At 38.1% G+C, this 24,021-nt stretch overlaps 1 protein-coding gene across 10 annotated transcripts in view; it reads left to right on the forward strand.

Moving 5' to 3' along the window:
• The window catches only part of LOC137234572 (plasma membrane calcium-transporting ATPase 2-like), a 2,440,841-nt gene that overhangs the window by 1,402,917 nt on the left and 1,013,903 nt on the right, over window positions 1-24,021 (forward strand). For all 10 annotated transcript variants that reach the window (XM_067758033.1, XM_067758039.1, XM_067758029.1 and 7 more), the window contains 4 exons: window positions 13,948-14,392; window positions 14,457-14,544; window positions 14,618-14,931; window positions 14,999-15,197. In XM_067758033.1, coding sequence (XP_067614134.1) covers window positions 13,948-14,392; window positions 14,457-14,544; window positions 14,618-14,931; window positions 14,999-15,197 — 1,046 coding nt within the window. The remainder of the gene's footprint in view (window positions 1-13,947; window positions 14,393-14,456; window positions 14,545-14,617; window positions 14,932-14,998; window positions 15,198-24,021) is intronic.

Genomic DNA, 24,021 nt, shown 5'->3' on the forward strand with positions numbered 1-24,021 from the left:
CCGATTTCAATAACCAATTTTATATAACAACTGACGCAAGTGGATATGCTTGCGGAGCAGTAGTAAGCCAAGAGCATGAAGGAAAACAATTGCCAATTGCCTATGCATCAAGATCATTTACTAAAGGAGAAATTAATAAAGCAACAATTGAGAAAGAATTAGCGGCCATTCATTGGGCCATAACATATTTTAGACCCTACATTTACGGTAGAAAATTTTTGGTCAAAACAGACCACAGACCCTTAACATTCCTATTTTCGATGAAAAATCCGTCATCAAAGTTAACTCGAATCAGATTAGATCTGGAAGAATATGGTTTCGAGGTGGAGTATATCACAGGTAAAGAAAACTATGTAGCCGACGCATTATGGCGCATAGATATTAAAGAACTAAAACAAATACCGGTAGAAGCGTGTAAAATACTAAAAGTTACGACTAGGTTGGGAAACTAACAAAAATCATAACAATAAACAGTCCAGTAGTAAAAATAAAGAAATAAAAAGTCACAAAGAGAACCCAATAATATTTGAAGCGCTAAATAAATGTGAAGTAAAGAGACTAGTCCAGCCCGTTTTCGATCCTCCGAAATTACGTTTCAAAAAAGGAAAGAAAATTTGTAGCGAAATTAATATAAAAAATCTAATTGTTGAGGCGAAGATTGACTTAGGTCAATTCTTTGCCAGGCTTATGAAAGAAGCCGGCAATTTAGGAATTAGAAAAATACAGTTGTCCATAGGAGACAAATTGTTTAAAGATAATTATAACCGTGTAGACACATTTAAAGAAATTGGTACCAAATTTCTCAAAAATTTAATTATAGCATTAACTCCAGAAGTTATGCATGTGACAAATAATGAAAAAATTTAAGAAATCATGATGATCCTGTTTTTGGTGGCCACCAAGGATTAAATCGCATGACAAATAAAATAAAACAAAAATACTATGGAAATGAATTAAAAATGATATCAGAAAATATATCAAAAAATGCGCTCATTGTAATAAAAGTAAATTCTTCCCAAATTATTAAATAAATTATAAAAATTAAAAAATTGCTTCAAATAAATGTTTTCATACATTTAAAAAAGCAATATGGGCAGTTCCCGATTATTAAAATCATAAAATAATTAAAAATTTTAAAGAGCCTACGATTATAACCGAAACGCCCACAAAAGCGTTCGACACAGTACAAATAGATACGATAGGCCCTCTTCCCTTAACGGAAAATGGAAATGAATATGCAGTCACTATAGTATGTGAATTGACTAAGTATTTGGTTGCAATACCAATACCCAGCATACACGCAAAAACAATAGCCAAAGGGATATTCGAAAATTTTATCCTAGCTTACGGCTGCATGAAGACAGTTATAACAGATATGGGAAGCGAATATAAAAATAGCTTATTTGAAGAATTATGCAAGCTTCTAAAAATAAACCATAAAACGTCAACACCTTACCACCATTAAACTTTAGGCACAGTTGAACGTAGTCATAGAACATTCAATGAATACGTACGTTCCTACATATTCATTGACAAAAATGATTGGGATGAATATCTTAAATATTTTGCGTATTGTTACCATACTACCCCATCTACAGTTCATAATTATTGTCCATACGAACTAGTATTTTCAAAAAAAACCCCAGACTTACGAATTTTTCAGAGAAAACACAGTAAGCCCATTATACAGTTATGAGGCTTACGACAAAGAAATTAAGTATAGGTTAGAAATAGCGCAAGGTAGAGTATATAAATTAGTAAAACAGGCAAAGGAAAAACAAAAAATGTTTTATGATAGGAAAACACAATATAAAGAAATAAATTTAGGAAATTTAGTGAATCAGCGCATAATTAGATGATAGGTATAAAGGATCCTTTACAGTAGTAAATATTTATGCAAACGATAATTTTACATTAATTCCCTATAAGGTGGAAAAGATCGATGAAAACAGTGTAGAAAATAGAAACATAGACAACATAAATCAAAGACTTAAACTCTTAGAATAAGAGCACTTTAACTTTATACAAACAAAGAAAATTTCTATTGTATGCAAAAGAAAAATACAATAATAAAACAAAACAAAAGAGAAAAAACAAAACAAATGTAAACTATTCTTTGGAAATCAAGCTAAATGTCACAAAAAAAAAAAAAAAAAAAAAACCCAACAAGCAAAGTAAGCACAAACGGATTCAAAACCATTAACCTAACTTGAGTAGCCATAGATAATTCGTGTAAAAAATTATATATGTCTACTCTTTCAAAGGCGGATGGTGTATAAGTTATTCATTCATTGTACAAACATATATTTCAACCTTTTTTGGAATGCCTTGAAATATATTGACTCTTATATACATATTCATACAATTGTACATACGTATATTATGGCTCGCTTTGGTATGGCATGAGATTCTATTGACACATTCATTCATTTGTACAAACATATATTTTGTACACCGTGCATCATATGGTAACCTGAGCCTTAGTATGTCACTGTTTAGAGCTTGTTCACGGCAAATTATTAACATGATTCCTATAGACAAATTATTAACATGATTCATTTATGCTTGCGTTGCACACACCACAGCCAATTTTAATTATGCTTAGGATGTAGTTCCCAGGGAACTGAATTGAACGCATATTTGTGTTATACTTAGTTTGTAAATATTAGCGTAAGTAAGTATTTTAGCTCATAGAAATTTTGTATAAAAGAAAACAACTTTTGAATTAAGAGCAGGATTCTACCTGCTGCCGTTTCAATTGGCAGTAAATTCTATCTGGTGCCGCTAACTGGGAACTGCAACCTAGATTTAGATTTTCTCTTATCCGCAAATATTACAGGAGACGAATGTCACATTATCCGGAAAGTCGTTTTGACGGGGTGTCAAGCCGTGTTCTAGGATTTCCGAATGTCACACTCGCCAGCTCTTAGCAAACATATCCGAATCGTTATTGCAGTATACCTTAATTAAGAATTTACTGGGCTCAGTCTTAATATACTATCAAATACAAGCTTCTCAATAATTAAGAATTGAGCTTTTTTCCTTCCTGAATGTGAATCCCTGGCCGCGTAGTTATCTCCCTATCTTGGGTAGCTATTCGCTCGGTGCAGCCTCTATATGGTGTTCACTGAGGATGCACAGGGTGCATGGGGCCTTTTAATCCAAACCTTTCGTCGGCCGCCGCTCTTGGTAAGGGGCTGCATATTTGAATATTCGAAGCTAACCTTAATTAATATACCATTCACTGTTTTCCGGCAGGGACCCCTTGGCCTGTGCTCAGCCTCACAGTACTTTATAGAGTTAGTTATATCGTTGATATATGTGAATATTGAACAGTATTAGTGCCAGTACCGATCCTTGCGGTATGCCAACTCCCTCTTTTCTCTGATAAGGATTTTCCCACAATTTTTTTCCATTTCTATTAATTAGGAAGTCTTCAAACCATTTCGTTTCATTACTTGTGACACCTATGTTGGCTAGCTTTTTTATTAGCGGCCTTTGGTCTATGGTCTCAACTGCTCGTTTTTAATCCAAAAATACAGCTATTATATGAATATTCCTCCTCAAATCTTCTTTGCAGTTTCCTATAACTAAATTCAAAGCCCTGTTTATTTCGTAAACCTGTCTGTGGGGGATAAAAATTTCTTTATCTTCTAAGTATTTTACAAGCTGGGTTTTCACCACTGTTTCTAAAATTTTTTCGTTTATCTTCTTCGCTGTCACCAACGTTACAATCGACTTTGTTTTCCACATACTTCGCTTTTTTAATCTTAATAGTCGTTTATATTTACGTTTTATAGCAATATACTCATTCCATTCCCCAGAAATAAGTCAACCTACTGTTTACTATAGGTAGTGCCCTTAAATTGCTTGCTCAGTCGAAAGAAGCATTTGTTGCTAAGAGTGATTCTTCACTGGAATTCTAGACTGACATTGTTCTTGTGTTAATTATGGCTGCCAACAGTAACGTAGTTGCAAAGGCGCAAATGATTATTTGATTGATAACAGCAGGTACTTTGGTTTGTCCCCATTCATACCCATATACCCCCCCCCCCCCCCCTTTTTATGACGCGCGATGATGTGAATGTCGTCAGCATATGTCGGAAATTGCACGTTGCTATAGAATATTGTTCCAGAGTGGTATAGCTCTGCACCTGGTATAGTTTTTTCCATCATTAAATTAAAGAAATTTATGACACGGGGTCACCCTGTCTGAAACCTCGTTTAGTTTCGACGGGGATAAAAGGTGCCTCCAATTCTCACTGAGCCGTATAAGCTTGCGGGGAAACAAAATTCTGACATAGGGGCATATGGTCGCTGTCGAAGGCGGCTTTAAAATCTAGATAGATATAGATGTGATGTGTGTCAATTCTTTTTTTACGATTTTCCAAGATTTGGCGTGTAGTCTAAATCTGGTCCACGAAGCCGCACAGATAACATCCAATCAGCCGATTTACAGTATATGCGATACCAAAATGGCTGATTCCGCTATAGTTGCCGCAGCTTGCACGACCCCTCTCTACCGAGTTCGGACTCCTTTTATAATCTAGGTACCATCTGGACAGCGGTTTCTAAGTTGCCGTCTTCATTTTTACATGCCCTTTCCCGGGCCACGTACGAAAATGATAAATCTAGGTTCTATGTGGGTCCAATTTCGGACCAGTTTCGAAAATCCTTTTGGGTAGCAAAAGCAAATATAGTCCAAAAAATCTTTGGCCGAAAGTCATTATTACAACACAAATTTCACAAGCCTCTTATTTAATAGCAAATTATTCATAATACAAATTCTTAAAGCACTTAAAATACTTGTGTGACGGACTTTTAATTTGGTTTTGCCGGGGTCGGGGTCAGTCCGTCCAGGGTTCGTGAAAACTAATAGAAAATCCCTACCGGCTCTTCAAAATAAATAACACTGTTAATTTCATGTCAAACGTTATAAATATTTATTCGATAAAAATTCTACTTCTACTCCTAGCTTGTTTCCTAGCTGCGTAAGAGGCGACTGAGGTAAGTAAAACCCTCGGACAATCCCTGTGGTCGAATGGAGTAAAAAGCCTCCAGACGAATATACTTTAGTACAAATGAAGTTAAAACCTTCAGGTGTACTCTTGGTCGGTAGTTATATACCTACCTACTCCTATGCCTGTCTCCTAATCTCTGAATTTTAATGCGACTTCGTCGCCCTTATATACTAATTTTGCACGCAGGCAAACGGTAATTTTATAATAACAATTCTATCTAATAATATTAACAATATATCACAACAGTTATTCCGGTGAATATTTCTTTCCATAAATATCCATGCACCTTATTACTTTATTATGTATGTTGTATTTGTAGCTGGGTGCATTGGGTTGCGCGTGTACAAGTGGTTGGTTGACCGATGCATTTTTATGTCTTGTGTATCCACTTCTTCTCCAAATACTAGGTGTACATTAGGGTGACCCTGTATTTAAAATTTATGCGGACGGAAATGTAAATATTTTGCTGCGTGCAAAAGTGCGCAAGTCTAATTTCTCCTTTAATTCAGTAATTATCAATTCAATACACGGCAATATATATATATATATTTTCGCGTACCTATAATTCATTAACATATATGTACATTTCGGGCACTTCATAGAAAGGTGTAGATAATAAAATCAAAGTTATAAATTCAAATATTATATTAAAAAATGTATTTTAAGAAAAATATATATGTATGTATATGTTGTTAGGGTACAAAACCCTCGGTTTTGGGGTCCTCACACTCCCCCCTCACCTACCGCAATGTGACTCACCGTCACCAGCCCAGTGTGCGTATGCGTTATTATATTAAACGTGGTATAATTTTATTGGATTATATGGACCCTGGGTGATCCTCGGACTGATATCTCGTCGTAAATTATGTGGTAATTCAGTGCGTGGTTTTGTTCATATCCAATTGTGTGATTCGGATTAAAAAATAGTCTCACGTAGTATTCTGTGACTCCCTAGTTGTGTCGGGTTGCGTGATAGCTCAAAGTTTCCATAGCGAATTGTCTAGCCATTCTTAAGCTAGATCCATACCCTTACCCTCTGGCGATATGTGCGTAGCTCTCTTGTACTCGATTATCTGAAATGGCTTGTATTTAATATCTTGTGTCGGTCTGTACCTGGCTCTCTCCAGTGTTTTGTGCCTTCTTTTCTGAAATTATCTGAATCCGATTATCGGCGACTGTTTTTACCTGGTTCTCTGCGGGGCTTTGCCTTTGATTATATCTGTTTTCTATTAACTGTTGGCTTTGTTGATCTTCTTCATTTGCTCTGCCTGTGTCTCTGTATACTATTAACTGTTGGCTTCGTTGATCTTCTTCTTCTTCTCTGCCTGTGCTCTCCGCATTCTCGGTAACTTGGTTTAGCGCACCGCAAATAGCTACTTGGGTATTCTTCTTCAACTGCTGTACCTCGGGATTGTTTTTCTGTGTTCGATTCGGTGATGTTGTTGTTATTTTGTCCTCGCAATCGTTCTTCTCTGCGCTCTTCCTCTGACCTCGTGTCTTTGTTGACCTGGGTTCCTGAGAGGTGCTATTGTTGTTGGCTTCGGCTGAGTGGTATACTTTCAGCTCACTTAAGTGGGCTGTCCTCCTCCTACCTTTTACTATTTTGTCTAGCTACACGATCACTGGTGATACAAAGTTTATAACGCAATGTGGTCCACTATACCTTGGCGCTAGTTTGGCTGCAAAGTTGTCCATCCCTCTTAATAGCTGATGCTTCTTTACCAGCACTAGGTCGCATATGGCCGATCGCCATATGCTTCTCCTTAAATTGTAATACTTTGCTTGCTCTATAGATGCTCTCTCTTGCTTACGTAGTAACATCTCGAATATTTCTTTCATCCTCGTTGACTTCTCTCCTGGGTTCGCTAATTTTTCACCTGTACCAATTGTCTGGTCATCGTAAAGGCTGTTGGGAATTCTCGGTTCCCTCTCTTGTACTATGTGTGCTGGACTGTAACCGGTCGATTCACATACGCTTGTATTCACCGCCAGCGTTATCTGTGCTCTTCCGCCCTTTTCCCGTAAACAGTGCTATCATCCTCTCGATGTTCCTATTTGCTCTCTCTGTCGGGTTCTCCTGCCGTTAATTCGTGTTTCAAGCCAAGTTCCTCTAAAAATCTTTTAAAACATCTGGTGATAAACTGCGCTCCGTTGTCCGTAATAATTACCTTTTGGACGCCAAACCGTGCCAAAATCCTCTCTCTAAATCCTCTTATTAAACATTCTGTCGTTGCGTTTCTGATCGGTACTACCTCTACCCATTTTGAAAATTTGTCTACGAAGATTAATGCCATTGTGTTGCCATTTTCGATCGTGGCATTGGACCAAAAAGTCTGCACAGGCTGTTGCCCAAGATTCCTCTGAAATATTCGTTAGCATCTTACCCGCTGCTGGCTGTTGACTCGGTTTATATATTTGACATGCGTGACACTGCTGTACATACTTTCTTACATCCCTGAACATTCCTGGCCAGAAGTTACATGTTGTTGCTCTTGATATTGATTTTCGGATACCCATCCTGCGCTCGGTGTGTCGTGAATCTCCTCTAACACTCTGCGTCTCTGTGAGGTCGGTACACATGGCTTCCATGGTACCGCATCTTCGCCATCCACTTGACTTCCTATGCGCCTGTACAAATTTACATCCTCGATAACGTACTCTGGGAATTTCTCCGGGGCCTTTCTTACGTCTGCCATCTTTGCTTTAAGCCACTTACACTCGGCTTTGTCGTCGTCTATCGTCAACGTACCCAACTGCTCGTCGATTTCCTTGTTGATTATTTCTTTCATTTTCGGATCCTTCGGATAGTACCTTTGCTTAATTGGATGGTCGTCTCTCAAAACTAGTTTGTGTGTGGCCACGTTGGATACTCCTGACATCTTTGCGAACACCTGTAATTCTTGGCCCAGAAATTTACTCACCGAATCTTTTGTCTTGCTAGTTGCTATCGACGCAATTGGGTTGTGTTCCTTGAAATCTTCGCTATTCGTTTCGACTATAGTTGTACATGTCATTACCTCTTGCTTCCGTTCATCTACTCTCAATGTTATTTCTTGACCACCGCCTCTCATCTCCAGGTTTAGCTTAGCCAGATAGTCCTGGCCAATTACCACCTCATCGCTCAGTCCCGGTAAGATTAAAATCTCGTTCCGCTGGACTTTATCACCGATTCTTAATTCTGCATATACCGCTTTTTTGATTATTATTACTCTTCCGATGCCCATTTTTACTTTTGTCTTTACTTCCTTTAATTTGCCAGTTTTTAATCTCTTCGCCATTGCAATGCTTATAAAGCTCCTCGTCGCTCCCGTATCAATTGCTGCTACCGCGTGTTCTCCGTTCACATACGTTGTCACCAAGATGCGGCCCTTCGTGTATTCGAACATGTCTAAATTCTCCGAGGGTGCATCTCCGAAAACACCATCCCTCGGATCCAATGTGGTCTCTGGTTGTTTCCCCTGTGATTTACGACAGCAATCACGAGTGAGCACGCCTAACTTACCACATGTCCAGCAAAATTCTCTTCTTACGCCTCGGCACCGTATGAAACGTGACCACCTCTTCCGCATCGTCTGCATGCCGTTCTTGTGTCAACGTACTCTTGTTGTAGCTCTGACTTCAGTTGTTGTTGAGCTTCAATTCGCTCTGTCTTTGCTCTCCCTGGTGACACTGATACCGATCTTCTTGGCATCGTGGTACGAATGGCCTCGCGGTTAGCCGCATTGGTTCCCTGTCAGGAGTAATATTTCCATAATCTTGTGCTAAACTCACCACCTCCTCAAGGTTGCTGACGTCGTTCCGCTTTATGTATAATTGATACTCTCTGCGCGAGTTTCTGTAGAACCGGGTTAGTTTCTGCTGCTCGGTGTTGCCCGCATGACGCCTTGTAGTACTAAGATATAATCTTTAAATAGCTTACCGTGTCGTTGTACACGTATTCGAATTTCATCGTCCAATTGCTTCGGGAGGTCCTTCTTGAAGGCGTCCCACTCTTGCCGATACCGGTTGTTATTCCTGTGCATTACCAACGCTTCGTCCTTCAATAACTTCGGCAGCACTTTGGGATTCGTGTTACGGTTGATTTCGTACCCATCTGCTAGCTCCTCCACTCTTTCGATGAATCCTAGGGAACCTTTGCCTCCATTGTACCTAAGTCAACATTTCCTTACTCTACCATGGTCGTTTCGTATGTGCCAGGCTGCTGAATATGATGTATCTGTGGTTGTCCGACCTCCAGCTGATTGGATGCACCATTTGCCTGTCTATCATTTGCCATTGTTCTGCTGTATATCCTCGAGGTATTAACCCAGAAATGTGAAATCCTTGTTGACTTCTTCGTTGCTGAAGCTCTGAAAGTATATCTTAAAATTTATATTTAAACATGATCGGGCGCCATAAATGTGACGGAATTTTCCCTTGGTTTTGCCGCGGTCGCCCGCAGTCCATTCAGGGTTCCCGAATATTAAGAGAAAATCCCTACCGGCTCTTCAAAATGAATAACCCTGTTAACTTCATGTGAAATGTTATAAATATTTATTCGATAAAAATTCTACTTTTACTTCTAGCTTGTTTCCTAGCTGCGTAAGAGGCGACTGAGGTAAGGAAATCCTTGGTCAACCCCTGCGGTCGAATGGAGTAAAAAGCCTCCAGACGATTATTCTTTAGTACAAATGAAGTCAAAACCTTCAGGTGTACTCTCGGTCGGTAGTCATAATACCTACCTACTCGTATGCTTGTCTCCTAATCTCAGAATTAATGCGAATTCGTCACCCTTATATACTAATTATGCACGCAGGCAAACGGTTATTTTGTAATACAATTTCTATCTAATAATATTAACAATATATCGGTGAATATTTCTTTCCATAAATATCCATGCACCATAATACTTTATTATATAGCATTTTCAGGTCAAATGAAACTTTTTTCATTTTAAATGAAATTTTTTCATTTTAAATGAAATTTACTCATTTCAAATTAAACTTTTTTCAAGTCAAATGAAACTTTTTTATTTCAAATGAATCTTTTTTCATTTTTCATGAAACTTTTTTCATTTTGAATGAAACTTTTTTTATTTTAAATGAAACTTTCTTCAAGTCAAATGAAACCTAGTAGTATGGTAATTGTCAAAATATATTTATATCGTACTTTATAACGCTTGTTATCAAATTTTTCTTTAAGACAACTATTTCTAATTAGCCACATTGAAGGCAAAATTTTTGCTTAAACTTTCATTGTGAATTTAAGCTGCAGTTAAGGTCGGCTTAGTTTAACCTTGCCTTTTGATCGTTTCAATTTTTTAATAAATAAAGTAGCAGGGTTATACGCTAGGCAACTTATATACTACAGTTTAACCCACCCACTGAAAATAAACACCTATGTTTTTTACTTGTATCTACTCCTCTTATATATAAAGCACATTCTTCTTCTACATATACTTCGTTAATAACGTAGGAATAAAGCAACGTAGAGAACAAATAGAAGGAACCAAAGAGCATGATGTGAGCGTATTTCCTATTCACTGTCTGACACCAACTAACACATCGGTTGAATCCTCTGTATTATGATTTTCTCTTTGACCAACGTCTTACCAAACAACATAGAACGATAGCAAGGTATTGAGAGAAACATTACTTTTACCAAATATATAGTAGAGCATGTGGACTGTGGAGAGACCTTTTTTAACTATGCTGAAAAACATAACGGTAAAAAGTGATCTTTTCTACTCTATGGCGGAGTTACATTGCACTTCACTCGTTTGGGCCTTTGAAAGTATATATATTTGTTTTTATTCCATTATTTTCATTGTATATTGTAGCACATATCTTCACATCAATTACAAAAACCATTGTATAAAGCAATATGAGCAAAGCTCGCTAATTAAATACATATGATCATATTGATATAATAGTAACAGCGGAAGTATTAAAAACAAATACTGTAAAAATCCGAACAAATGTTACTAAGCTTTCAAAAGCACGCCTAAAAATCATATCCACACCATTAGGAATAAACTACATACAGAGTGTATGTGTCTACATGGTGATCAAAAGGAATATAAACAAAAAAGGCAACTCTTAGAGACCAATTGTACAGCGAACAACGGAACATTCATATGGCGTAGCAGCTAAAAAGGCTTGCACTGATGTGAATGTTGGAGACTCGAGTTCAACGCTCAGCTCCCGAAAAGCTAGCTGATGAAGAAGTGAAATTCAGAAACATGTCCTAGTAACCATCGCCGTTTGTAAACTTACAATTTTTCTCTAATATCAATTACAAAAACCATTGTATAAAGCAATATGAGCAAAGCTTGCTAATTAAATACATATGATCATATTGATATAATAGTAACAGCGGAAGTATTAAAAACAAATACTGTAAAAATCCGAACAAATGTTACTAAGCTTTCAAAAGCACGCCTAAAAATCATATCCACACCATTAGGAATAAACTACATACAGAGTGTATGTGCCTATATGGTGATCAAAAGGAATATAAACAAAAAAGGCAACTCTTAGAGACCAATTGTACAGCGAACAACGGAACATTCATATGGCGTAGCAGCTCAAAAGGCTTGCACTGATGTGAATGTTGGAGACTCGAGTTCAACGCTCAGCTCCCGAAAAGCTAGCTGATGAAGAAGTGAAATTCAGAAACATGTCCTAGTAACCATCGCCGTTTCTAAACTTACAATTTTTCTCTAATATCAATTACAAAAACCATTGTATAAAGCAATATGAGCAAAGCTCGCTAATTAAATACATATGATCATATTGATATAATAGTAACAGCGGAAGTATTAAAAACAAATACTGTAAATATCCGAACAAATGTTACTAAGCTTTCAAAAGCACGCCTAAAAATCATATCCACACCATTAGGAATAAACTACATACAGAGTGTATGTGCCTACATGGTGATCAAAAGGAATATAAACAAAAAAGGCAACTCTTAGAGACCAATTGTACAGCGAACAACGGAACATTCATATGGCGTAGCAGCTAAAAAGGCTTGCACTGATGTGAATGTTGGAGACTCGAGTTCAACGCTCAGCTCCCGAAAAGCTAGCTGATGAAGAAGTGAAATTCAGAAACATGTCCTAGTAACCATCGCCGTTTGTAAACTTACAATTTTTCTCTAATATCAATTACAAAAACCATTGTATAAAGCAATATGAGCAAAGCTCGCTAATTAAATACATATGATCATATTGATATAATAGTAACAGCGGAAGTATTAAAAACAAATACTGTAAAAATCCGAACAAATGTTACTAAGCTTTCAAAAGCACGCCTAAAAATCATATCCACACCATTAGGAATAAACTATATACAGAGTGTATGTGCCTACATGGTGATCAAAAGGAATATAAACAAAAAAGGCAACTCTTAGAGACCAATTGTACAGCGAACAACGGAACATTCATATGGCGTAGCAGCTAAAAAGGCTTGCACTGATGTGAATGTTGGAGACTCGAGTTCAACGCTCAGCTCCCGAAAAGCTAGCTGATGAAGAAGTGAAATTCAGAAACATGTCCTAGTAACCATCGCCGTTTGTAAACTTACAATTTTTCTCTAATATCAATTACAAAAACCATTGTATAAAGCAATATGAGCAAAGCTCGCTAATTAAATACATATGATCATATTGATATAATAGTAACAGCGGAAGTATTAAAAACAAATACTGTAAAAATCCGAACAAATGTTACTAAGCTTTCAAAAGCACACCTAAAAATCATATCCACACCATTAGGAATAAACTACATACAGAGTGTATGTGCCTACATGGTGATCAAAAGGAATATAAACAAAAAAGGCAACTCTTAGAGACCAATTGTACAGCGAACAATGGAACATTCATATGGCGTAGCAACTAAAAAGGCTTGCACTGATGTGAATGTTGGAGACTCGAGTTCAACGCTCAGCTCCCGAAAAGCTAGCTGATGAAGAAGTGAAATTCAGAAACATGTCCTAGTAACCATCGCCGTTTGTAAACTTACAATTTTTCTCTAATATCAATTACAAAAAAGTTTCATTTAAAATGAAAAAAGTTTCATTTAAAATGAAAAAAGGTTCATTTGAAATAAAAAAAGTTTCATTTGACTTGAAAAAAGTTTCATTTGACCTCCTATAATGCTATATATGTTGTATTTGTAGCTGAGCGCATTTGATTGCACGTGTACAAAGGGTTGGTTGACCGATGCATTTTTATGTTTTGTGCGTATCCACCTTTTCTCCAAATGTTAGGTGTACATTAGGGTGACCCTGTATTTAAAATTTATGTGGGCGGAAATGTAAATATTTTGCTTGCGTGCAAAAGTGCGCAAGTCTAATTTCTTCTTCAATTCAGTAATTATCAATTCAATATACGGTAATATATATATATTTTGACGTATAATTCATTAATATATATGTACATTTCAGGTAATTCATAGAAATGTATAGATAATAAATTCAAAGTTATAAATTCAAATATTATATTACAAAATGTATGTTAAGAAAAATGTATATGTATGGATATGTTGTGAGAGTACAAAAACCTCGGTTTTGGGATCCTCACTCTTGCACCATTCAATTTGAAATTTTATGTTCATTATAAATATTCCTACTGGCTTCTGACCCATCATTATTTATAACTAACATTCGGAAGATGCACACTTATTATGTAGTATGTAGGTATGATGCTGTTGTTTCAAACCAAGCCATCAGCTTATTTTCCGTAGAAATACGCACGTAAGTGCGGCCCATCGCTATGATAAAGTTAATTGGATTTTTATTTTCACGTAATGTACACAAAAGTGTACCCAAATATACTGATTCTTTGCTGCTGAAAAAGTGCAGCCCTAGTTATAGGTTAAGTTCATCTCAAGGGCATGTGGCCCAAAAACTGCCTGAAGTAATAATATTATTTGATATAATTTTAGATGCTCCTTCATCTATGGTCACGATGGTATATTGGAAAAGTTCACTCGCGATATGCAAGAACGTTTGATAAGAGAAGTCATCGAACCAATGGCTTGTGATGGATTGCGCACTATATCAGTTGCTTACCGTGATTTTGTACCCGGCAAAGCGGCAATCAATGAAGTCCATTTTGATGAAGAACCAAACTGGGATGATGAGGAAAATGTTACGTCAAATTTAACTTGTCTTTGTGTAGTAGGGATTGAAGATCCTGTCCGTCCCGAAGTTCCTGATGCAATTCGGAAGTGTCAAAGAGCCGGCATAACTGTTCGTATGGTTACTGGTGATAACATTAACACTGCTCGTTCAATAGCAAGTAAATGCGGAATATTGCGTCCAAGTGAAGATTTCCTTATACTGGAAGGCAAAGAATTCAACCGCCGTATCAGGGACAATAACGGAGATGTTAGTTTATTTTATTTCCGTTGAATCTTTTAATTGTTAAAAGATAGTTACGCATTTATTGTAGGTTCAGCAACACTTACTTGACAAGGTGTGGCCTAAGCTGCGCGTTTTAGCGAGATCGTCTCCTACCGACAAATATACCCTTGTGAAAGGTACCTAAAATTGTATCTAGTATTTATAAGTATTTTAAATTATTATTAACAAACTTATATAAATACTTGAAAGGTATCATTGATAGTAAAATAAGCGAAAACCGTGAGGTAGTTGCTGTAACTGGGGACGGCACTAATGATGGACCCGCACTGAAAAAAGCTGATGTAGGCTTTGCTATGGGTATTGCGGGCACAGATGTAGCTAAGGAAGCATCGGATATAATATTAACAGATGATAATTTCAGCAGCATAGTTAAGGCGGTGATGTGGGGACGTAACGTGTATGACTCCATTGCCAAATTTTTGCAGTTTCAACTCACAGTTAATGTAGTTGCGGTAATTGTAGCATTCATTGGGGCATGTGCTGTACAAGATTCCCCCCTCAAGGTAAAATTATTTGATTTAATTCAACACAAAATATTCATTCTATATATTCACTCATTTAACTTAAAAGGCTGTACAGATGCTGTGGGTGAACCTTATAATGGACACACTGGCATCCCTAGCTTTAGCCACTGAGCTGCCTACACCCGACTTGTTGTTGCGAAAACCGTACGGCCGAACCAAACCGTTAATATCGCGCACAATGATGAAAAATATTTTGGGTCAAGGTCTTTATCAATTGTTTATAATCTTTGGCCTGTTATTTGTTGGTAAGAAACTGTTTGCAATTTTAAATTTATATTGCACAAAAAATATTACACATTTTACTGTCACAATGAGCGCCACGGGGCAATGTACTTTTCTAGTTTGTCTTTAATAAGAAAGATATTGACTCTAAAATATTTATAGGCAATAAGACGAATTAGCTACATTACAAAAAAAAATTGGTTTAATTAAATGTTTGGACTTTTCACTTTCTTCTATGGATAATGTTTGTATCGGCTATTTTCAAAAACTACTCCACAGATTTTTATGAACTGTATTCTAAAAGAAAGTATTGGTGCAAATAAATCGACTGGCGATTTTTTTTTTAAATTTTCACATGTTTTTGTTTTTATCGGCCTATTGATAAATAATTCAAGGTTCGAATCCAGCTCCAGGCCAGAACAATAATTTTTTTTCCTAATGATATTTATTGTTATTTTTTTTTTAATTTTTCTAAATTTGAAAAATTGTATTTTGTTTTTGGAATAGTAAGTAGCAAAATGTTCAGACAACCTGCCATAGCTGCGCAGATAGATCCATTTCGAAGGGTGCTAAGCCTCATGGTTTATTAACAATTGTTTTTGTTTTTATCGGCCTATTGATAAATGATTCAAGGTTCGATTCGAGCTCAAGGCCAAAACAATATTTTTTTTCTAATGAAAGTTATTGTTATTTTTTTAATTTTTCTAAAGTTGAAAAATTGTAGTTTGTTTTTGGAATAATAAGTAGAAAATTTTTCAGACAACCTGCCATAGCTGCGCAGATAGATCCATTTCGAAGGGCGCTAAGCCTTCATCATCAGTATGCTTTAGGCATGCTGCGCTAACCATTTAGCTATACAGCGGTGGTTTGTTTGACTGACAAACTTGCTAATTCTATTCCTTTTTACCAACGATATTTATTCAGTGTTGCGCCATCTGGTGTAAATCACTGATAATGCTGGATTTTTGTTTATTGTCAATTACTTTGTTTGACATTCCCAAGTGCTCATGGTTTATTAACAATTGTTTTGGGAATGTCAAACAAAGTAATTGACAATAAACCAAAATCCAGCATTATCAGTGATTTGCACCAGATGGCGCAACACTGAATAAATATAGTTGGTAAAAAGGAATAGAATTAGCGAATTTGCCAGTCAAACAAACCACTGCTGTATAGCTAAATGTTTATCGCAGCATGCCTAAAGCGTACAGATGATGAAGGCTTAGCACCCTTCGAAATGGATCTATCTGCGCAGCTATGGCAGGTTGTCTGAAAAATTTTCTACTTACTATTCCAAAAACAAAATACAATTTTTCTTATTTAGAAAAATTAAAAAATAACAATAATTATCATTAGAAAAAAAATTATTGTTCTGGCCTTGAGCTCGAATCGAACCTTGAATCATTTATCAATAGGCCGATGAAAACAAAAACAATTGTTAATAAACCATGAGCACTTGGGAATGTCAAACAAAATAATTGACAATAAACAAAAATCCAGCATTATCAGTGATTTGCACCAGATGGCGCAACACTGAATAAAAATAGTTGGTAAAAAGGAATAGAATTAGCAAATTTGCCAGTCAAACAAACCACCGCTGTATAGCTAAATTGTTAGCGCAGCATGCCTAAACCATACTGATGATAAATGCTTAGCACCCTTCGAAATGGATCTATCTGCGCAGATATGGCAGGTTGTCTGAAAAATTTTCTACTTACTATTCCAATAACAAAATACAATTTTTCATATTTAGAAAAATTAAAAAATAACAATAATTATCATTAGAAAAAAAATTATTGTTCTGGCCTTGAGCTCGAATCGAACCTTGAGTCATTTATCAATAGGCCGATAAAAACAAAAACAATTGTTAATAAACCATGAGCACTTGGGAATGTCAAACAAAGTAATTGACAATAAACAAAAATCCAACATTATCAGTGATTTGCACCAGATGGCGCAACACTGAATAAATATAGTTGGTAAAAAGGAATAGAATTAGTAAATTTGCCAGTCAAACAAACCACCACTGTATAACTAAATGGTTAGCGCAGCATGCCTAAAGCGTACTGATGATGAAGGCTTAGCCCCCTTCGAAATGGATCTATCTGCGCAGCTATGGCAGGTTGATGAAAAATTTTCTACTTACTATTCCAAAAACAAAAGACAATTTTTCAAATTTAGAAAAATTAAAAAATAACAATAATTATCATTAGAAAAAAAATTATTGTTCTGGCCTTGAGCTCGAATCGAACCTTGAATCATTTATCAATATGCCGATAAAAACAAAAACAATTGTTAATAAACCATGAGCACTTGGGAATGTCAAACAAAGTAATTGACAATAAACAAAAATCCAGCATTATCAGTGATTGGCACCAGATGGCGCAACACTGAATAAATATAGTTGGTAAAAATGAATAGAATCAGCAAATTTGCCAGTCAAACAAACCACCGATGTATAGCTAAATGGTTAGCGCAACATGCATAAAGCGTACTGATGATGAAGGCTTAGCACCCTACGAAATGGATCTATCTGCGCAGCTATGGCAGGTTGTCTGAAAATTTTTCTACTTTCTATTCCAAAAACAAAATATAATTTTTCAAATTTAGAAAAATTAAAAAATAACAATAATTATCATTATAAAAAAAATTATTGTTCCGGCCTTGAGCTCGAATCGAACCTTGAATAAATTATCACAAATAAAACCACTTGTTTATAGGATAAATTTGATTTAAACTCTCAACAAATGCAAGCATAAGACTTTTTAGTTGCCAAAACTAATCCACGGCGGACCTATAAAATATTTGAGTGTGTAAAGAGATACATATAAAATGTTCATAAATGTAAGGCGCGATAACCTCCGAAGAGATTTAAGCCGAGCTTTTCAATATATATACTTACAGCCACCATAGGCATAGATCTATGTGAGCTAGGTTAGGTTAGGTTGAACTAGCCGGTCCATGAGGACCTCACAAAGACTTAATGAGTCCGCAGTGTTACCAGACATTTGTTTTAACGACCAAACTGAAAAACCCTATTAAACACCAGGAGCTATGTTATAAAAACCGTCCGTCCTCTTGGGAAATACTAGAAGCTTTCTAGGATTTAAGCCACTTGCTGCTTCTAGATCTGACAGCTGTATCGCTCCTAATAGATGGAGTCTTAGCCTGGCAAGCGTTGGGCAGGATCGCGGATCGTTTCCTCCTCCAACCCGCACTCCTACATCTACTATCACTGGCCAAGCCTAATTTAAAGGCATGCCACGCCAGAAGGTAGTGTCCAGTCAGAATACCCGTCGTGAGTCTACAGTCCTCTCTTTTTAATGATAGAAACAACTTTCTTAGTTTACAGTTGTAAGACCTACACATAATCTTCGACACCTTACAGCACCGTGCTTGAGCCCACGCCTTTCCCGCGTGGTCGATCATGTGAACCTCTCGCCTTCTCTTAATCTCGCCCAGTATAGTTGGGACGTCTAGGGAGCACACTCAAAGGAATGCCCCCTTTTTAGCTAGTTCATCTGCTTTTTCATTCCCATCTATTCCCATATGCCCTGGGACCCAATATTAATGTATTAGAGATTATTGCCTTAATTGCGGATAGACTGTCAATATAAAAGTTAACACGGTTGCAACTTAAGCTATTCTCTCCAGTGTTTCTACTGCTTTGGTTACGGCTTATATTCCCAGTTGGAAAACGCTGCAGTAATCTGACAGCATGTAGGATCTGTTTATTTCCGGATCAGCACAGATACCGCAGACCCTAACCCTTCCTCTACTTTGGAACCATCTGTGTACAGATGTATCGCCTCGTCCGCCATTTGAGTACGCTTGCGCAACCACCCACCCCTATTGTGGCCCTAAGATCTCCCTCGAAGCGCAGATAGGGAATCAGGCCATATGGTCGGCGATCAAGTTGCCCCGAGGCACCGAGCCTGGCTGCATTTGTTAATTCTATGTTGTTCCCTACCAGATCTATAGGTGGAATGTGCAGAATGGCATACAGTGCAGCCGTCGGGGTTGTTTTCAGGGCTCCCGTAATGCTAAGCATTGATAGTCTGCATAACCCCTCTAATTTTTTGAGGTAGGTTGTTTTTTGTGTGGCTTTCCACCAAACAAAAACTCCATATTATAGAATAGGGTTTACAATCTCTGTAAAAACACAATGTCAAAGGGAGGGCAAGGCCCCATTGGGACCTTGTACCTCTTTGTAAAAAAGACCTTATCCATCTTCTCCGCGTTGGCTTTCACCCGACACTAGATGTCCAGGTATGAATATCCCGAAGCGCCCGATCCATCAAAGAGCTAATTGTTGGAAGGCATTCATCTGCGGAAGCCGTAAGTTTTACAGGCCCCTCATCGAATCGCCAGAGCAGTTGTTTGATGACCAGCGTCCACAACAGTGGTGATAGCAGCCCTCCCTGCGGCGTGGCTCTGTCCACTGATTTCATGGCCTCATACAATACCCTTGTGATGTAATCTTCCTGCAATTTAACATGCAGCCTATCCATCTTGTTAATTCTGGATGTACTTTCATGTAATTAAGACCATCCATAATCGCCAATTTAGAAACATTGTTGAAAGCCTCGGCAATGTCTAAGAATACTCCTAGAGGATATTCCTTATATTACAGGGCTTTTTCTATGCTTATTACCACCCTATGCAATGCGATGTCTACCGACTTGTCTTTGGTGTACGAATGTTGTGTTGCGGAGAGCAGATTTTCATCGACGTTGGAATTTATGTACACAACTGTCAGCCATTCAAAGGTTTTAGCAGAAGTGATGTTAAGATAATTGGTCTATAGTCTTTGGGATACACGTGAGAATCTTCCCCGATTATGATAGGAAAGCTACACGCGCAGTTCTCCAAGAGTGCGGTACATGATTCAGTCTTACGCACCCATTGAATATTATTTTAGGCCATTCTACCACCGCTCTACTTGAAGCTTGTAGCATGGCCGGGAATATACCATCTGGGCCTGGCGATTTAAACAAAGAAATCGTCTTCATCGCCCATTGGATCATGGTGTCGGTCACCAAGCCCGGCACTACCCGCTCCGAGATCGAAGTGTGAGTGCTGTCTGCTGGCGCTTTGAAATCATCTCCCTATGGCAAATGTGTATCGAAAAGCACCTCAAGGTATTCCTCACTGTTACGTGACCATTCCCCTTTCTCTTCCTTTATTAGTCCCTGGACTATGTTTCCCCTTGCTAGGACTTTTTTCAACCGTGCTGTTTCGCTGGAGCACCCTATGTCCGTGCAGAAACTTTTCCATGAGATTCTCTTCGCCCTGGAAATTTCACGCTTGTAGATCCATGTACTCGTCCCGACACGCTTTGCTTTCCGCGGTCTTTGCTAGCTTAAACATTTCCATTTTTTTACCTGTCTTCTTAGAAGACTCAACTCATTGCTACACCATGGCGGCTTTGCTTTTCCTCTGAATCTTGTTAGAGGGAAAGCTCTATTATACGCAGTCAAAACCGTCCTTGTTAGGAATTCATTAGACTCCTCCAGTTCCTCCACATTGGCAACCTCTTTGGGTTGTCCCAGTTTTATTTCTACCTGTTTCTGGAATTAGTCCAGTTCGTTGACCTAGGGTTTCTAAAGGTTCCTCCCTTCAACTACCCCCTTTATGGGGATGCTGAAGCTGATATACGCATGATCGGAAAAGGATGGTCTATCAAGAACCATTCAATTATATATAGATATATCACTTTCAGAGCTCAATGTAATATCAGGAACATTGCTGAATGTTGGACCAGTGTATGTAGGGACACTTCCCTTTTTGGCTATCTGCAAATTGGTTTGGGGGACCTATGATCAACCGCCTCTCATCCTGTACTACCCTCTAGCACTCCATCAGTAGAACCTCCTCAGCATTGGTGATGTAGCAGGATGCCAGGATAAATGCCTGCTTATTCTTTTGCTTGACGGTCACCACTACAAGGTCCTCAGTAGTATAATTAGGTAGCATATATGAAAGACTGCATGACTACAGCTTGCACCCGTCCTTCCGTTTTCGCGTAGTAGACGCCAAATCTGTGCGCGCTGAGTCCAGATACCTTTCCTCCCGATGAGAGCCACGGCTCCTGGATCTACGCCACGTCAAACGAACCCTCCCAAGGGTTAGGAGGAGATCGCTCGACGCCACAGTACTGTGTTGGAGGTCTATCTGCAAGACTCGCAGCACCATTGGGCTGTTTGTCCCCCTCCAGCGCCTTCGTCGTGAAGTCGTCGTCGTCCTGCCTTTGCCCTTTTGGCTTCGAGTATTCGAGGTCCCCCTCAGCCTATCGTAAATGCTATGCCGGGTGTTCCTCTGTGCGACTCGCAGCACCATTTTGCAGTTGGTCTTCTTCTAACTCCTTCGTGGTGACGTCGCCTACCTCCACCTGTCCTTTTTCTCTTAGGCTTTTGAGGTCTTTTTTAACTTCACCTACTTCTAGCGTGTTAGGATTTTTATCCTCGGGAATTCTTTTCCTGAGTCGCATGTAAATTTTGCCTGTACCCCAGGAAATTTTGCCAAGCTGGGTCTACAATATATCCTCCGACTTCTTGTTTATTTGGAAGATGTAGAACTGAGCTTCCTCCGTATGCCGAGATTTGTGCTTTAACCACCACCTCAAACCGCGTTTTCGTGCCTTGCTTTTGAAGGTTTGGAACCACTTCATCCAGCCACGGCTAGCTCGCGATGTTGTCGCACGCTATCATCTTCACACCATTATACCAACCTGCTGGTTGTAAGGGGCTTACTTGGTTGTGCCCGCATGTGACCTATATTTCAGAGAATATCGCTTGCATTGCTTTGATTTTTGTGATAGAAAACACATTATATGTAAAACCAAAACGTTTTCTGCTTAGTTGTTGTTTTGCGACCAATACGGAAAGTAAAGCCAGTAAATTCCATACAAAGCAATACATATGTAAGTTAACTACTGAATTTCCTGGATTTCCAAAAATTTAAAGAGCCAGCTTGTCCTGGATACTCAAACAAAGAAAGAAGATTTACAAGTAAAATGTTAACAAATTTGTTTAAACTAATAGCATTTTCTTTTCTGAAAAAAGTGTTTCCTAAATAAATGGTAAAACCTTAATAGAGGTACTCGTACCCATGAAAAGTGTAAACTTTTATAGTGCAGGAAAAGTACATAAATGGCTACCCCGTGTATCAGCTGATTCCCACAAGCGCGTTTTCAAAAATAATAAAAATTCATTAGCAACTATTGCCTTCATTTCAATTTTCTTCGCTAAAAATTTGTGAAGTTTCGAAAATAAATTGCCACGGTCAGCTGGTTTGGCAGGGTTACACTGCCACACCGTCATTTCATGCAGGGTAAAAGTGTAACGCTTTCGCGTTGCGAGTAGGTAACAATTTTCACAAAAGAGCGAAATACCCCGTAAAAGCTTTGCCTGTTTTTAGAATATAACAAAATATATTTACAACTTTGCGCAGCGTACAAAAAACGTAACAGAAAAGAAATAGCTATAAAATTAGACACAGAAAGTAGTGGAATTTATAAGAACCCCGACGCAGCTGCCCTGGTCATGTCTTCTGCTGCATTTTATAAAATTTCCCTTGGCGTCGTTCCGCAGGCAGATATATGCGACGTCAGGGTGTGAGTGTGATCTCAATTTCCCACAGATTTTGTGCATGGCTGGAATGTGTAATGTAAAAGTTTCACAACCGTGTGCAATTGAAATATTCTGACACCGCTAAAATGTACAGAGGACTTCCTTGGTTCCCATATGTTTGATAACGTTGCGCAATATTGCCATTGCGCGATATGATGAAATGGACTTGGTCTATGGGACTGTGGGAAAAATATTTACTTTGACACAGCAGCGGGTTAACTCATCCCACTTTAAAGATCTGCGACTGCGGGTAAGTGTATCTTTGCTATGATCTTCCTACAAATGCATGAAAAGAATAGCATAACAAGCAATACCCCTGATCCTTCAGAAAGCGTAACCCAGTTCGTCCTGTCCTTAAATTATTTGAGCAGTTTTATGTTGTCCATATTTATACCATGTACGAGGTTGAGGTTTAATGCCGTGCTGCAGTTCGTAACGCTGGTCAAAATTGCTGGAAGCACCTGAACTCCTGACGCACTGGTGCTCGAGTACGTTTTGTTGTTTATTACAAAGGTTTCGTTGTCGATCTGAAGGATAAAAGAACCGTAGGGTTAGGTTGAACTAGCCGGCCCATGAGGACCTCACATAGACTGTGTAACGGCAACCCTTATAATATAATAGCTTTAGTTGCAAGTAGGTATACACCACAGTGCATCTAAAATTGCAACTAAATGTTAACAGCGGCATTCTGATCGATGCTCTGGTGATTAAATTGCATTAGTATGTTAGCAGTGGCTGCACATAAATCAGGTGATGCATATGTATAGGTGTTTTGGAAGATACATCCGTGTATGCGTGTATATGTTAGATTTTTAGAAACGGATATTACGGTTGGTTTCGCTCACATATGCCAAAAGATAGAATTTTACAGGAAAATTTCCGGAGGCACTGTTATGCCAAACAACCGCTTTGACTGGCACTATTAAATGTCCAGCGCTCACATCATTTGCTAAAGTGAAACAAATCGCGGATTTAATCGAGTGGTGTGCCAGTGCTAAAATTTCAAGTGAACATAAAATAAATAAGACGACAATTTTCAGAAAAAAACCCGGTGCACAAGAAATGGTGCAGAACAAATCGCTGTGACGGACACCGGTAAAAATCGGCTAGGGTTTCTGACCAGGAATCTGCTGGCCTAACCGCTTTTTGGTTTCCAATTTTTGGGGAAAACGGTTTAGCTACTACCCTATCCAACAACAATATTCATCGAAATTTG

This window comes from Eurosta solidaginis, chromosome X, assembly GCF_040869045.1.
Source record: "Eurosta solidaginis isolate ZX-2024a chromosome X, ASM4086904v1, whole genome shotgun sequence".
Taxonomy (NCBI): Eukaryota; Metazoa; Arthropoda; class Insecta; order Diptera; family Tephritidae; genus Eurosta; species Eurosta solidaginis.